At 37.7% G+C, this 17,138-nt stretch overlaps 1 protein-coding gene across 4 annotated transcripts in view; it reads right to left on the bottom strand.

The window, feature by feature from the left end:
• VAV3 (vav guanine nucleotide exchange factor 3) overlaps positions 1-17,138 on the bottom strand; it is a 334,337-nt gene that overhangs the window by 16,935 nt on the left and 300,264 nt on the right. For all 4 annotated transcript variants that reach the window (XM_084756026.1, XM_084756025.1, XM_084756028.1 and 1 more), the window contains 3 exons: positions 11,350-11,466; positions 10,696-10,783; positions 4,129-4,258 (listed from right to left, as the gene is read on the bottom strand). In XM_084756026.1, coding sequence (XP_084612152.1) covers positions 4,129-4,258; positions 10,696-10,783; positions 11,350-11,466 — 335 coding nt within the window. The remainder of the gene's footprint in view (positions 1-4,128; positions 4,259-10,695; positions 10,784-11,349; positions 11,467-17,138) is intronic.

Genomic DNA, 17,138 nt, shown 5'->3' with positions numbered 1-17,138 from the left:
ATGTCCGTATGCATCATTTGGCCTTCCAGCACCAATAATGCAAAGTCTCTCTATTATTCATTGGAGAAACAAATATTGATATTAGTCTGGAAATTTTTAGAGGATAGTTAAAAATCAACACTATAGGATTATCATGGGTCTAACAGTGTCCTCATTGCCCACATAAAGATTTTTCCGGTCTAGTCCTGTGGAATATGACTTAAACTTAAAGGATGAGAGGTCATTGTAGATATTACGGATCTGAAGTGAAAAACAACCATCTAGGGTGGACCCTAAATTTAATGGCAGCTGCTTTTCTAGGTGAAAAGATGAGGTCACACAGAAGAGAGAGGAGAAGACCCAGCAGACTGGAGTAGCACACCTACAGGCCAAGGAATGTCTGTTATTGCTCAGCCACCTAGAGTCTGCAGGCACATGGGCAGTACTTTGCCTTTAGCCACTTGGCATTGAGAACACTCAATAATTTTTGGTGTTTTTTTTTTTTTTGAAAGTCATTATGTGATAATTCTTATGGCAGTGCTGAGAAAATAATATGAGAGTAAAACTAATATTAAGGTCATCAGAATAAAATTAGGTATCAAACACAAAGCGACCAGTGAAAGATGACAAAAGACTGAGCATAAAATAAGCCAATCATAAATTATAGTCATGTTGAATTATGAGAGCAGAAAGGTAAACTATTTTAAGTGTATATTTAAAGAGTTTAAATGAATATTATCCCTTACTATATTACAATATAACTAATAAGTGCTAAGGGATTGTCAGATTATTTCAGGAATGAGACAACAGTAATATATAATATTAAGATTAATAAGTTAAAATTCCAAGTAATGTCATATAAAGTGTTTTGCATTTTAACATATTCACAAAGCCACCTTGATGTGGAGTTGCTAACGCGCACACCACCTCACATGCCACTCTAACATGCGCTTTAATCTTATCATGAATGACCTTTTTCAAAAAGTCCTGCTCCATACCCACAGGCTGAGTAACCCCTCTGTGACATTAGCTTGTAATTCTTCAGCTTCAGGGGGGGCTTATCAATTTCTATGATTACCTTATTTCTCTTTTGTGTGTTCCCATTTCTCAGACTGCCCAATTTACTAGGGAAGCTCCAGAATCTAGAACAGGCTTGGCGCTTGCTAAGTATTTGTTGAGTAAAGGGATGAATAAGCAGATGTAAGGAGATCACAGCGAAGCTTTGATTGTGAACCACCCAATGCATAGGTGCTCTGCATATCCCCAAATCAATGACCAGGCTCCTCTGCACCTGGAGCTGGTGGAAAAGAGGATGCTGCCACCTTCCTGTGATCCCTTTATATATGGGCAGCAGATAGGGTTATCTGCACATTAACCTTTTTAAATCCTGAAATAGCTCAGACTGAGGAGAGAGACAAGAAGAGCACAGACAATTCTCATACTTCATTCACAGGACCCAAATATTAACATCCTATAATGTTGGCTTTGCCAGCCTATGCTTGTTTTTTTGTTTTTTGTTTTTTTGTTTTTGTTTTTTTTTGAGCCACCTGAATACACATTGCAGACATAATCCATTTTTTACTGTCAAATATTTCAGTATGTTCCTCCTACAAAGATATTTGCTGTTCTAGCCAAAGTAGAATTATCAAAAGCAGAAAATTGTGCTGATACAACCTGGCTTGTTAATCTATAGAATATATGCGAACTTCACTAATTGGCCTCCTCATGTCCTTTACAGTAGCATAAATACAAGCAAATGTTGGTGAGTCGCTATTTATATGCTGTCTACCTATTAAGAAGTCTATCCATCCTATATAAGTATCACATCTCTGTGTTTGCTTTTGATCTGAAATAACATCATCAGACTTTGCCCTTAATTACTTTGACATTTTTTTTCCAAACCCAGACTTATTCTTTGTTAATGCCTTTCAATTCCTGTTTGATGCTTCCACGTGTTCAGACTGCAATTATGCAGCTGCAGAGCAGGGTTAATACCAAAGTGGCCCAAGTAGATATTTATTTATCCCGTTTCTGGTGACACCTCCTAGGAATCACAGGATGTTGAAAAAAAAAATACATGTGGTGTTCTCCTTGCAGGTTAACCCTAAACCAAGGCTTAATGTAAAGTTCTCCAGACAAACTTTTGGATCATCAAAGCATAGCACAGGCTGCTATGAGAATCCTGAATGTAAGCTTATTCAACTTTTTTTTTATATCTAGTATCGTGTCAGCAGCGTTTTAAGCCTCATTGGAGGAATTAGGCCGCTAGGGGTGGTTCTGCTTCGCACCAGCTGTCTAATTCCTGCCAAGGTATTAGTAGGTGACAGTCCCAGCACTACTCTAGTCACTGCAGATAATCTGCTGCCATTCCTAGCCTGTGATGGACCGTATACCCTCAAATTGTAAGCCAAGTAACTTTTCTTTTCTAAGTGGCTTCTTGCCATATATTCTGGTCATAGAAACAAAGGAAGTTATGGATACAGTGGGATAATGACCTTCTTAATTCTAGATATTTCTGTTCTCCACTCTTTTGTAAGGCTCTGGGGGAACTAAGTAAACCATTCAAAACTGAGTGCACATGCAGACAACGTCTCCCGCAATTTGTGTTCTGTTCATCCACTTGAAAGGCAGAGAACAAGAAAAAAAGGTTTAAAATTATCTTTATCTAAAAGGAGGTGTCATGGAAAAAGAGGCCAGAAGTCACAACTTGGATAGACTTTTAAGAAATGTGTAGGGAAACCGCTTTTTAGAATAAACATCCGTTTGGAATGGGTCAAAAGTATGGCCTGTATGAGAATCCAAGATAAACGGGAAATACTGAGCTAAAAATAGAAAAATGATAAAACAGATAAAATTATAAAGATATTTAAATGTTTAAGACAATGTATGTGTTGTTGTTCATCTCACTGCAAGGGTTTGGATACATGTCAATGAAAACTACGAGACCAACTAGGAAGCTTTATACAACTTAACAAAAAAAAGCACCTCTCGGCTAATGTGACAAGTGACTTCCACATCCTTCTGAAGTACATGGAACTGTGATGATGTTGGCAACCTGAGCATCACTGTCTCCCTTTAGTGCAAACTTTGAGGGGAAAAAAAAGTCAAGTTGCATTGCATTGGTGCAAGTCCTGATTGGAACTACCTCTTGTTCTTCCATTTGTGTTTAACTCAGGATTCTAACAGTGGTAAAATTTTCTTCATTTGTCTTTCAAAGTAGGTTTTTTTTTTACATTTATGAACTAAGGAATAAAACTGTATTTGCTTTACGTTTTTCATTACGATGTTCTCTTCACAGGTTGGCTCTCTGTCCAGGAAGCTTACATGACATGAAACGGTGTGGCAGAGTTTACGACTTGGATTCACTGAAACTGTGATGCATTTGTATATTTGTGTGAAGTCATCTTTTGTGATTATTCATGTTCATACACATTTTTCAAGAAAGTAGGCAATGTATAGTTTTTAAAAATACTAATGAAAAGGATAGCAGGCTACCAAGAAGAGACTTGATACCCTATGAGCATATATAGGGGGAGTAGGTCCCCCTCAGTCACAGTCATAGGGGAGGGGAGTAAGGGGAGTACAGGAGGAAGGGAGGAATGGGAGGATACAAGGGATGGGATAACAATTGAGATGTAATATGAATAAATTAATAAAATATATTAAAAATTAAAAAAATATTTAAATGTTTTCAAAACACTGAGTTGAAATCAGAACATTAAGCAGTTAGGAAACTAGGCACATTGTATCAGCTCTGTTAGATACTATTCCCCAAACAGCATCATAGACACAAATGTTACATATAAATTAAGGAGAGTCTGGCTAATATAAAACCCAGTGAAAAGAACAAAATTTCACACATTAATGTATCACTTTCATTTTGATAGCTCTTTTAACACAGATATATATATATATATATATATATATTTTTTTTAACTTACCACAAAAACCTGTAACTAGAGACACTCATGAACCTCTTGGTCCTTCTAACTCTGCTTAGCTAAAAAAAAAAAATGTGTCTGCTTTACGCATTAGCATATTAATTGGCTATATTTCAAAGTTCAGAATGAAGATGTTTAATATTATTTTGCTTCCAACCCCTTAAGTGACCAAATATAATAACTATGTGTTCTCAACCACAGTACTCACAGCTGTTGCCTGCTCTAGTTGTCCTCTGTCCGGCTGCGTGCTCTGGCTCCTTGTATGGAAACTGTAGTGTTGTGTCTAAGGTCCTGAATCCTTCTTTAAGAGAATGGTGCTTGTAGTACTCCACAAGTTCCTTCAAGACAGCAGATTAAAGATGAATTTTGTTATTTTTATTCTCAAATAAACTCCTTAGTACATAATTATATATGATAAAATGATACTCATTTTAAGTCTAACATTTTCAAATATATAAAAGTATAGGTAAGAGCTCAGCCTGACACCTGGATATACCAGACTCCTCCCCCTACATACACACACACACACACACACACACACACAAACACACACACACACACACAATCCTATTTACAAGAGCCATTTATCCATGTTGCTTGCCCTCTATTGTTTCTCAGGCACGTAGAGCTTCCTGTCTGTCTTCAGTCAGATGCAGTACTGAAAAGAAGCTATGCTAAACCTCAGTCTCAGAGTAGTAATTATTGTCGTTGTTAGTGAGTGGCGTGTCTCTCTAAAGAAAAATGAAAGGAACAGCTGTTTACTTGACTCTATAGCAATTTCTACTTTCCCCCACTTTCTTTCAACTTGTCAGAAAAACAAGCTTAATACTAAATGTTCTTTTATACACACACACACACACACACACACACACACACACACACACACATTGATAAAGTACTGAGCACTGGGCAGCATCATGCCTGTTGAAGTGATGAAGTGTTAGTGTGCATCTCAACTTCAATGTCACCCAGTATTCACAGAGGGCAGCAAGGTAGTTCTTTTTTAATTGATGTTTTGAAATAATTCGTCCTAAACATCTCAAAGCCTGATATAAGCTCCTACAATATTTCAAACTAAGTCTTCAGGAAAATCTTTATCTACATATTTAGGCTTCAGATTCTACACAAATCTCAATCCCTCTACTATAAACTGGAATGGAATAATTCATAATTAAAATGTTTCAGCTACTGAATGTGGCAGATATAAAGTCTCTGATAAATAGTTGAAATGAAAATAGAAGCAAATTACTTTAAACAAAGCAGTCGATGCTTCTGTTATAGCACTGTTAAAGAGGATGAAAGAGCAACTCGTTCCTTGGGAAAAAAAAATAACATTGTCAATTGATCCAACCCATCTACCCAGTGGTTAAGTTCAAATTTCCAACAAGAAATCAATCAGCCCAGAACCCACTCGGAAGATGAAGAAAAGGATCATCAATGATTTATTCTTCTCTGGCTAACTCAGAAGTGCTCTATACTGCACTGTGCTGGGAATGCCAGGGTTCAGGAAAAAATGCTGCAGACGACGTTCCCACTCTGCAGGAGTTCTTGGTCCCAGATGAGAATGTGAAGAGCTATAAGACATCAAGAGCACAAAGAACGTCCTTTCCTGTGTTCAACTGGGAAACAAGATGGAGGTGGCTTGGTTTAAACCAAACACTGGTGTGGGGGAATCCTCCATAGGATGCAATGGGCAAGGGATCATTTCAGGTGGGGGAGTCTAGGGCTGAGAACCAACACAAAGGTGACACAGTAAAAATCCTCATCCTGCTCAGCAGATAGGAGCACTTGGTACTGAGGCATGAGAGTGAATACCAGAGTTCAAAAAGCAGCCACCCACGTAGAACTGAGGTTACTGTCACACATGCACCTATAACCTCAGAACTATGGGATGGGGGCAGCAGGAGGAGCACTGGGTCTCACTGGCTTCCAGCCTCGCTCCAGGATCTGTGAGTAAATAGAGTGAGAGAGTGGAGAGAGAGGGAGACGAGATCAACTGATATCTTGCTCTGGTCTCTGCGTATTTGCACCTCTGCATAGAGCACAGACATTTTAATATGCACACACACACACACACACACACACACACACACACACACATCCTGTCACAGTAATGAACTGAAAGCAATATGATTTTTTTCTGAATCACGGGATAAAGCAGATGAAGATTCTCTTTCTTTAATTCCCACATTTGGAAAATGAGGGCCATAAAACATTTCACAGATCATGCCTAGCACGTGTGAATAATGACAGCCACTGTTATTCTCTGCAACAGGCCCTTTGTGTGGTTTCTCACATCTTAACCTAAGAACCTCCTGAGATGAGGCTCAACCCACGGATGCATGGAACTCGGTAAAGTGAACCCGTTTGTGTGCAGTCTATATTACTACTATCTGTCCAGAGTGAGTCCTTTCAGCTGCGTCCAGTGACTAACAGCACTTGGCAAATGTAAGTACAGAAAAAGTACAGGTGAAAGTCATATTTTCTGTGACATACCAGGAACTCTGTTTTCTTAAACTTAAGATGCTATGGTCTTAGTATACATTAATTCTATAACTTAAAATAGTGTGTGTGTGTGTGTGTGTGTGTGTGTGTGTCTGTGTATGTGTGTGTGTCTGTGTATGTGTGTGTGTGTCTGTGTGTCTGTGTATATGTGTGTCTGTGTACGTGTGTGTGTGTCTGTGTGTTTCTGTGTGTGTGTCTGTCTGTCTGTCTCTGTGTGTGTGTGTGTGTGTGTGTGTGTGTGTGTGTGTGTGTGTGTTTCTTGAGCCCAGAGAATGGGAGTTCTTGATCAAAACAAAGGTGTGTGGATTCTGAAGAACAGCAAAAACAATGGGCAAAAAAAACAAAACACCAACTAGAATATTATATCCTGGAAATGTAACCCTGGCTACCTAGATGCGAATATGGTGTTTGTAATATGCCAATTTTTTAAAAATACAGCTTGTCAAAGAGAAGTTCAGAAGTTAAACTGTGCTTAGTAAAAAAATAATAATGACTTTCTTTTTTGATGACATAATAAAAATCTTAAGGAAAACTGCTTGCGTGTGGCATCACTGATACCAATGAGGCCAAGGAATTGTTCCTTTGGCTTGACACTTCATTTAGGATGTGCTATTTTCTTTGACAATATAAATATAAATCTGAAACAAATCGCATAGTTCAATAGCTTTGAACTTCAATTTAACTTTATGAGAGAGAATATAAATTTTATAAATTTTGTTATAAATCATTATTATTAAGATTAATGTGAAGTTGGCGATAAACTATTGAATTATTGAACAGGAAAAAAAGGGTTTTGTTGGTCATTTAATATTTTTAGAGAAGGGGGAAAAAAAGGACTTTTCAAAGAGCCAGGATGAGGCAATTTAGTAAACTGCAGATGGTCTGTAATACCTGGCTAAGCATGGAAAGTATTTTAGTCACATTTTTTACAGGCTTGGGCAGGTAAATCTTCCTAACATGCTCCTGAGTAGAATTAGGGAGCGCCACTGTGGATCTTTTCCAATTCCTGGCTTTATGCTCTTTGTGTTTTAGTCTAATCCACCCCTGCTTTAGCAGTCACTGACCTTCAGGTACAACAAGCAAATGAGATGACTCTAAACAAAAGAAATCTCTAAGCTTCCCTTATCTCAGCAGGCACAGTGGTGTCAACAATCCAACCCCGAGAAATAATGAGTGTGGGCCAGTCATTCCAATTACCAAGGAAACAGGCAATGGAGAAGGCTTACAAACGGCATTTGGACATGGCTTGTCTGGCATACATGAAAATCAGGACAAAATTAATGCCTTGTAATCTGGAATCAGAAAGTCATCTAGGATTGGAACTTAATGACTAAGGAAAGCAAAGCTTTTGATTAGCAAAGCTATTGAAACCCATGGGAAGAAGTTCTAGTTCCGAGCACCAAACACGGCCTTCTCTGTGAGACGCCAGCTAATTTAAAATAAGCTTTAGAGTCTGCTCGTGTTTTGTATCCTGTCTGATAAAAATTTTATTCCATGCTGCATGGTAATTTATATGCAGAAGATCATAATGTAATGCAGATAGTAAGATTGCTGAACTACTCCTAAGAAATGGCTCAAGTCTACACAGCAGCACTTACTGTGATGGGAACTGCGCTATGTAATTCAACATAATAAGCCGTGTCTGCCCGAGGATCTATGGCCCTTATTTGTTTTCTTAAATACACCTCCCACATCTTGGAACCTCCTTTCATCTTCCAAAGGAATCTGTTACCTTCACATGAACCACCTCTTTTTGGCAAGTATCCACAGAGCATTTCCCAGCTCAGGTCTGAAGGACACCACTATCTTGAGTTCTCTGGCACACATGTATTCCCTAACTTAAGTTAAGTCATTTTATGTTGAATCCTTCTATTAAATCATTTCATTAGAATCCAAGTTTGACTTTTGGAAAAATTAATAGATTTCTATTCTAAATAAACATTTATTTTAAAAATCTGCATGATACATAAATTTGGTGTACTACTGCTTATCTGTTTATTGAATATACTGAATAAGCATCTCCAAAAACTAAACATATTCACGATAAAATTTTTCAACACATGAACATAAAGCAGGCCTAACTCCAGCTAGCTCAGCAGCTTCCTCAGCCATTGGCAGTTATTTGCTAAGCCTGGCAAAACAGCTTTGTTCATGGCTAAAGTTTCTGTTCCCTGTCTCCGTTTCTTTCTTTACATAAATATCCTTACGCTGGTTTCTTTTCTTTTTAGTTTCTGCAGTTTTGTCCTTAATTCTCAGTTATTTCTTTTGAACTATTATGTGGTCTGAGCTTCCCTATAGAAGATCTCTAGGTGTAGAAATAAAAAATGAAGGAAAATAACATAGGTATGAATGTATGTCTTTAGCAGTGGCATGCATGAGTGATTAAACAGGTTTTCTGTCATTTGTTTGAACTCTCAGACAACTGTACCTCTACTTCCCTTTCCAGGAAACCAGCGGATAAACTTTAGTGGTCTCTTTGCTACAAATTACTTAAATTGGAATGCTTGTTGGCTTTAGTATAACCACGGCCTCATAAGAACTATAGCTCGTGATAGTGCCACAAGCTTTTATCATCCCTAAGCTTCCCAGCTACAGGACTTCCTTGGGTTAAACCAAGATGATACAGGGCTGGACTGATTGGCCCTTTCCAGTGGCCATTCCTGTCATCCTTCTTGTTTCCCTTCTCTGATGGGAGGTTTCTGTCACTATTTTCAATGTCAGGAGGACTAGCAGTCATCCTTGGCCCTGTAGCATTTTTTTTTTAAAGCATCACATCAACTGTAACACAGTGAAAGAGGCCTCGTTACCACTCAAGAAAGTTCTGCAGCTGAAAGCTCCAGCTGCCATGTCCTGCAGAGCTGTGGAGGCAGCGATGCAGGCTTTCATCGTGGTGGGGCTGTGTCTGCCATTATCTGTGTGCCTGCTTGTCACATTCTTCCCAGGTATTGAGTATATGAAGAACCTCCTCTGGTCAAGCTAGCTCTCTGTTCTCTCTCACACAGCCCCAATAGCTGGAACAGAATGGAAGTTTCTCCCAGCAGGGAGGATGCCTGGATCTTGGTAACAGTTTGACAAGGGTTTCCATTTTCCATGCTGCCTGTCCTTTGCTTTTGAATTCCAAATGTGCCATTTATGTCCATAGATTTCCTCCTATTTCCTTTTCTCTCAGCTCAAAGGGTTTTGATTCCTTTAAAATACTGGTCCTTACCTTGAAATGGTTTTTAGGTGAGGCATTCAAGCTGGTTGTGTTTGTAAGCCTTCTTATACTCAATTTTAGCTCATTTGTATTCCTAAGTGATTTCTGTTATTTGATGGGAAGGAGTACTACGTATCATTTGAACCCATCAATGAGGCTCCCCTCTCAAAGCTAATCAAAGTTCTCAGCAGCTACAAATGTATCTGTGTCCCACATCTAAACTCTTCATTAGTTCAAGAAACTCCCCAAGTGAAAAAAAAATAGATTTGAAGTCACTTCTAAGAAAATAAGATTTCTTTACTCTGAGTAGTGTGTGTAAAATGTTATGTATGCATAGTCTATATGACATATATGCACTGTACCTACTAATAAAATTATTGAGACATTTATAAATTGTCATGATGAATCACCACATTGGAATCACAATCTATGTTTTTTTCATTTCAATACAAAATTTCTACATATCAACTGTTATGTATGGCAAAATTATAAATGTACTGACACTAATTGTCTAATGTAACGAATGAGAACCATCATTATACAGACAATTTACAATAGCAGAAATATAAACAAAATTTCAAATTCACTTTATATTACATTTTGTATGACATATACCTAAATGTAAGAGGTATTTTATTAAGTAAATATTTTCTGACTCATAATTTATAATGACAAAATCATTTATAATGACAACAGAGTAGCGGAATGGAGAGACAGAGCACATAAGAAGAGAAAACATAGTAAAGATTTGTCATTTGCCATTGACACAACTCACTCACACACCCACACAAACAATTGAAAGTTGGTTGTTGTTCTGAGAGTCTTGAGTAGCGTGAACTCTAAAATATTATCTGAAACTTAGAAACCTCATTTACAATGAGCCATGCCATCTGGAGAATGTCAAACTTCACTGCAATTCTCCAACCTATAAAGTTAGGATTTTGCTAAAGCCTACACTGTAGTGCTCCTTAAATAATTTTCAATGAGTAACATTGCTAAGAAACTATAGAGTTAAAACTAACTTAACAGCAGAAAATGGGATTTATAGATTGAAAAGAAATAATCAATGCTCACCATTAAGCTTTTAAATTTTCTATTTTCTGCAATGTGAAAAAAGCCATCTCTTGTTAAAATCTTGATGTGTTTTGCTTCATTATTGTACCTGTGGGCAATGAATAACTTATGAATATAAATGTGTTTTTAATCAGTAGAAATCAATAATTACCAGAGGGCATGCCCCAATAATGCTATAGGAATTAATTCTGAAGACAAAATATATACTTATGCCAATACAATGGTGACAGCTAATTAACAAAATGTATTTACTAGATGGGTTGAAGATACAGCCAATATTCAAAGTGAGAGAAGACTTGAGCCTGACTAATCATTATGCTTAATTTACTTAGTAAGTTCAGTTTGAGAATGCAAAAAAAAAAAAAGAACCATTCTAGTAATTTGTATTCTTAGAATTTACTAGAAATATACACACATCAAGTCAACAAAATGTAATGTTATGAAGGAAATCTATTATGCCAATAAACAGCCTATAACACCCATTACTGTTTTTCTTGCAGGTATTTTCCAGTATTAATGAACTGTCTGGATAAATGCATTATTTCTGCTGCAATTAGAACTTTGCTTTTTAACTTCAGTGTTATATGTGTCACATGACCTACACGGTTATGAACACAGAAAATCTATTTCTACAAAAGCACTTATCCTACTTACTTAATGCTGATTGCATATTCTCCAGACTCTTTGGTCCTGTGCCTCACAAGGTAAGTACTATTCACCCTGTTAATAAGTTCAGTTTCTGCCTGCAGTCTTTCCATTGGGCCAGCATACCTGTAAAAACACAGTAAGACAGAAAAAAAATGGATAAATGTATCTGAAAGAGAAGCTAAATATAAGTACTTGTCATGGTTTTATGTGTATGCTAACTACATTGCTTTAAATGATACTTTGGAAAATCTCTTTAATGTCAAATATGATACAACATTAACATCAGCAAAATGAACAGCACCTGTGAGCACCAGTAAATAGAAATAAACACAAAGGGCAAAGAAAAAGCCAAGAATCAGAAGGTACTAGATCAGAAAGACATTTAGGACAGTTGTGGAAGGTTATGAACAAATAAAAGAGTTATGGGAGTCATGGCCCTGTATGAGACACAGACAGACAGACAGACACACACACACACACACACACACACACACACACACACATACACACACACATACACACACACACTTCACCATTCCTACATATACTGTCAAATCTCTTTTGAGGCTCTTTTAAAAATGACTACTATAAGTTATTTAAAAATACCTATTATTTAGATGTGAGATTAATTATCTTAGTTTACAATTTTTTAACAGAGTTTCTTTGTGTATCCTTGGCTGTCCCGGACTCACTTTGTAGACCAGGCTGCCCTCAAATACACAGAGATCTGCCTGCCTCTGCCTCCCATTTGCTGGGATTACAGGTATGTGCCATAACACCCAGCTTTTAGTTCATTTTTTGACTAATTTCTAAAGAAGCAATGGGTAAGGAAAAAAACATTTTTAAAACCAAAGTTCAAGTTTCCCTAGATCATACGGGCCTTACACACAGCCAAACTCCATCAAAACAATAGCCATTATAGTAAAATACCCAAATTCTGGATTAAATTATTCTTACATGACCCCTCACATCAAATGTAGGCATACCACATAGCGGCAAGGTATATCAAAGATCTAAAGCAAGAGAGATTAAAAGAAAACTACATTTATGCCAGTCCTTTTCAAGCTATTCATGAATTAACATTCCAGAAAATTGTCTGACTCATGTATCGAATCACAAACTCAGTATAAATGTATGCCTTTAATCTACACTACTTATTTAAAACAAACACCATAGATATTTAACAAAAGTTGGTAGAGTCAGGTACAGTCAGCCATATACCATGTATAAAGGGATGTTAGTGACATTTTGTGCCAAAGACACATTTTTAAAAGCAGTTATGATAACCTATGGCCTATTAGGACCTAGTACAGTCTGCTTAATGTTTACCTCATCAGCCTCATCTCTTCCGATCCTTGCGTCTCTGCTCTCCAACCTTTTGTATCTAGAGATTGTCAGCCTCTTTCTGAGTGTAGAGTCCTTCCTAAACTGTGCTCTTGTACAAGCACACTGCCATCAACAGTTGATCTGCTGTTCAGGGTTAGAGACTCTTCCTGTCTATCCAGCTAAAGAGCTATCCTGAATATGCATGCAACCCTTGGTCTGTCATCAGTCTGTCATCCTCATTACAGTATCCTACCTTCTAGCCTTCACCACAAATTGTGCATGCGTGTGTGTGTGTGTGTGTGTGTGTGTGTGTGTGTGTGCGTGCGTGCACGCGCGCGCACACACGCATGTTGTAAATATAATTAAAGTCAGTTTAAAAAGGGAATCTGCACTACAATGATAGACCTAGGGGAGGGGAATAGGGTGAAAGCGGGAGGAAGGGGGGAATGGGAGGATACAACTGATGGGATAACAACTGAGTTGTAATCTGAATAAATTAATTAAAGAAAGAAAGAAAGAAAGAAAGAAAGAAAGAAAGAAAAGCAGTAGTCTATCATATGAGCATTCTACTCCAAGTCCTGGGGAAATATTTAACCTGTTTCTTTCTTTATCCATACATAGACATTTTAAATAACTGTACTTATGCTGCAATTCATTAACTCTGACTCTGGGAAGCCACTTTTCTCCTGACATATGCCCACTCTGTCACAGATTATTGTCTTTCTGAAACTTCCACAAATGCAGGCATCATCAAACCCATCTTGAGCAGTGTAGGAGTTTAAAAGTATTTGACTTGTAAAAAGGAAGCACAGGAGTTAGTTTGGACAGTTTTCTATCTATCAGAGTTCTTTCTAAATTCTCCACATAAGCTCTCTAACAATAGTTTGCTATGCTATATACTCTACCTGTAAAGTTCTCCCTCTCAACCCAATGGCTTCTGAGTTCCCCAGTCTCTCAGACTAACTGATTCATTCTGCCCTCTTTCTGTTGCTTCATTCCTGGATTCTGCATTTTCCTTTCCTTTGGATTAATAATCCCTCCTTAGGTTTCCTATAAATGGAATATGGTATGGAATTTTTGGAAGGCCAACACTTACGGTAATATTCCATTTTACCCAACACTTAATTTGTAGTGTAGTTGGGTAGAGAATTCTAAGTGAAAAAGATGATTTTGTCTCTTAAATATATAAAGTGGCACTACATCATTATCTTTTAACTTCCACTTAATTTCATTTTAATTTCTGACTCACTGGATGTGACTGGATATTTTGTTCCTTTGAAACTTTCAGATTCTGTATTTTCTATATTGGTAAAATTTTAATAATAATGTACTTTCTTTCATTTATTTATTTATTTTTGTTTTTTTGAGGAAGGGGCTCTCTGTATGATAATGTGCCTTCCTACACCTTCAACAGCAGCTCCAAATTGTAGACGTGGCATTCAACTCTAGGAAATTTTGCATTATTTTTTTAGTAACTGATGCCCTGAACATTTTCTCTCTGGTGCTCTTATAAGTTGAATGCTAGCAAACATCCATGTCAATTATCTAATTTTGAAGTCATTTCTCCCATGTTATTTCTTTCTTTGATGGTTGTTCTCAACCTTATTTTCCCAAGCTCCTATACTACTTAATTTAGAAAAGCTTTCCAATTCTCAAATCATTCCTCTTACAAAACACTTGTTATATATTTCCGAGTTTCCTCAAACATCTGCTTTCTCTTTATTGCTGGTTCATGCGTACGGAAACAGAATCTAGGAACGAGGGAGGGTCCTGCGTGTGCACGTCCAAAAGTACACCACTGGGCCGAAGTCTGCTAATTTGGCAAAAATCTGGTAACTGGGCTGGGAAACATCCAAACATTGGGGGTTTGAATTTTCTAAGTTCGTTTGTTTTCTCTAGAGTTCTCTAAGCTCATTTCTGCACTCAAGGAAAGGGCACAGTGTGAGAGAAACTGTTCCCATGTCAGATGTAAGCTATATGAAGAAAATAGGATTTTTAACCTTAGATATAAAGACTTTCCTTACTAGGAGTGGTTTTGAGAATGGCATCTCCCCAGCCTCGGCTAGACCTGGCCTTTCCAAGTTGAAGCCCTGCATGTTTCTGTTTTCCTGTGTAGTACACATAACAACACTGTCTCTTGGCAAAGTGTAAAAAGACAGGTTATTTGACTACAGGGAAAAGGCAACAGGGGCCTTGGCATCCACCACTCAGACTTTCAAAGAGCTCCCAGACTTCAGCCTCAGGTCTCTTCTCAGCATTTGAATCATTTCATACATAAAACATGGGCAATTGCAAACACGAATAGCGAAAACACTAAGAATGTAACATTTATTTAATTCCTGATTTGGTCATAGTTCTTCTTGCTGTAGGTAGTTTACTGTATGTATGTATAATAATATAAAGGTATATGTAGAAAATAAAAAAAAATATTTAATAAAAAACATGGGCAATTGAAGACAGTCTTGTTGATTTTCTATTTCATTTCATGGCCTATAGAAGTAATATTCATATGACGAGATCAAACTACATTAAAGATGGAAATAATTAACAGATAATATAAATGGATGGTGTTGAGTCTCATATTCCTAAAATTAAAAGTTCTTGTGGGTAGTTGATAATTTTGTTCCTATGTTGAAGATATTTCACATACTTAATTTGAATGAACTGTCAAGGTTGCTCAAGGAAAAGAAAATATAATGTAAAACTTTTACTCTGAAATGTCTTTGTTAGTTTTTATATCTATGGTGTTTCTACTGTCTTGGCATTTTGATTTTTTTTAATCATTAGGAAGAATATTATTCTGACTGGTTATACTTTTTTAAAATTATTTATTTTATTTATATAAGTGCTCTATCTGCATGTCCAGAAGAGGGCATCAGATCTCATTATAGATGGTTGTGAGCCACCATGTGGTTGCTGGGAATTGAACTCAGGACCTCTGGAAGAGCAGACAATGTTCTTAACCACTGAGCCATTTCTCCAGCCCATAACAATCTATAACAATTGATAACAATTTATTCAGCAAGCTCAGTGCTAAAGCCAAGAAGAAAAGAGCAGAGAGTGTAGATAATGACCAAGAAGGCAGATGTGACAGCTGAGAAGCAGCAAGCGATCTGAGGATAGTTCCATAGTCCTAGGTGTCCAGGCCCCTGCATCTCACCTGGGCAGAAGGGGAGACTGGCCGTGGTAGCACCGGGGGATGGCGGGAGTTGCTGGTGAGCCAGCCCAAGGGCACTAGAGTGGGAGAGCTGGTGGGCTGACAAGCTCAGACACCTCTCAGGCCCAGGATCCAGGGCTTTGGTTTGGCCCACACCAACATCTACCCATCAATGAACTGCTGGGGTGCATGAAAGGCCAGGCCCTATAGAGCCAAAACTACAGGGTCTCCATGACACAGGACAACAACAGGATATACGAAAGGAGTCCCAGTGAGGTTCCGTATCCACAGTGCAGCAGAAGCCAGAGGCCTCATACTAGACCAATGAGTCAGTGCAATGAACATTTGCAAGCAAAGAAGTGTGGACAATAGTGTATACTATGGGGCACAGTGACACACCACCGCTTCCACGGTGACATATTTTTTCTCTCTGTGTGTACGGGCAGAGGTTGCAATGGTAGTGAGGGGTACAAGAGGAGGAAGAGATGAGTGGGATTGGGGTGCATGGTGTGGAATTCAAAAGAAACAATGAAAAGTAAAAACAAAAAAAGTGTCCTGGCCCTTTTTACAAATTGGCTATAGAACCAAGTAATCAGGAAAAAAAAAATACATATATACATATCATATATATTTTCAAACTGCTATATTACCCCAAGATACCATATATAGGTATATATATATATTCAAATAATATATTTGAGAGCATAGACAAATATCAGAGAAAAGAGATTCATTCATCTTCAGAAAAGTCAGACACAAATCCAAGGAAACACAAACAAACCAGTAAAATGATCAGCTTTTGTATTTTGAAGGGCAAGATAGCAACGTACAAAGGGCACCATGTAGAGTCAGACAGCGGGCGGCACAGCCTTCACCTTTTTCTCCCCCCATAATAACAATGACAGTAATAGCTTCAATGTAGGAATTATGGGGGAACTTTTTGTTACATGTGAAAACACATTTATCCAAGACAAATGGAAGTGGAAAATGGTTTACATCACATTTAATGTGAAATAAAACATGTAATGTGGTAAGTACATATGAAATATCAGCATATATTACTTATTATGACATGATGAAGTCCTAACTAGTCTACTTCCTGTGTGTAGTTTTAAAGTTGTAAATTACTAAGGGGAAAAAAATCACTGTCAATTGCCATCTTTGCTTCTGCTGCCTATACTCCCAGCTTCTCGGTGGTAAATGCGTATTCTGTATTTCTCCTAGTTGAAACATTCCCTCCAGGAGGGAGAGAGGGGCTTGCCAGGCTCACAAAGTAAACTAAAGGTCGCACTTCTGGGAGAATAGAACCTTG

This window comes from Acomys minous (assembly GCF_964271855.1).
Source record: "Acomys minous genome assembly, chromosome: 14".
In the NCBI taxonomy this organism is placed as follows: domain Eukaryota; kingdom Metazoa; phylum Chordata; class Mammalia; order Rodentia; family Muridae; genus Acomys; species Acomys minous.
This window is presented reverse-complemented; position numbering and strand designations above follow the sequence as displayed.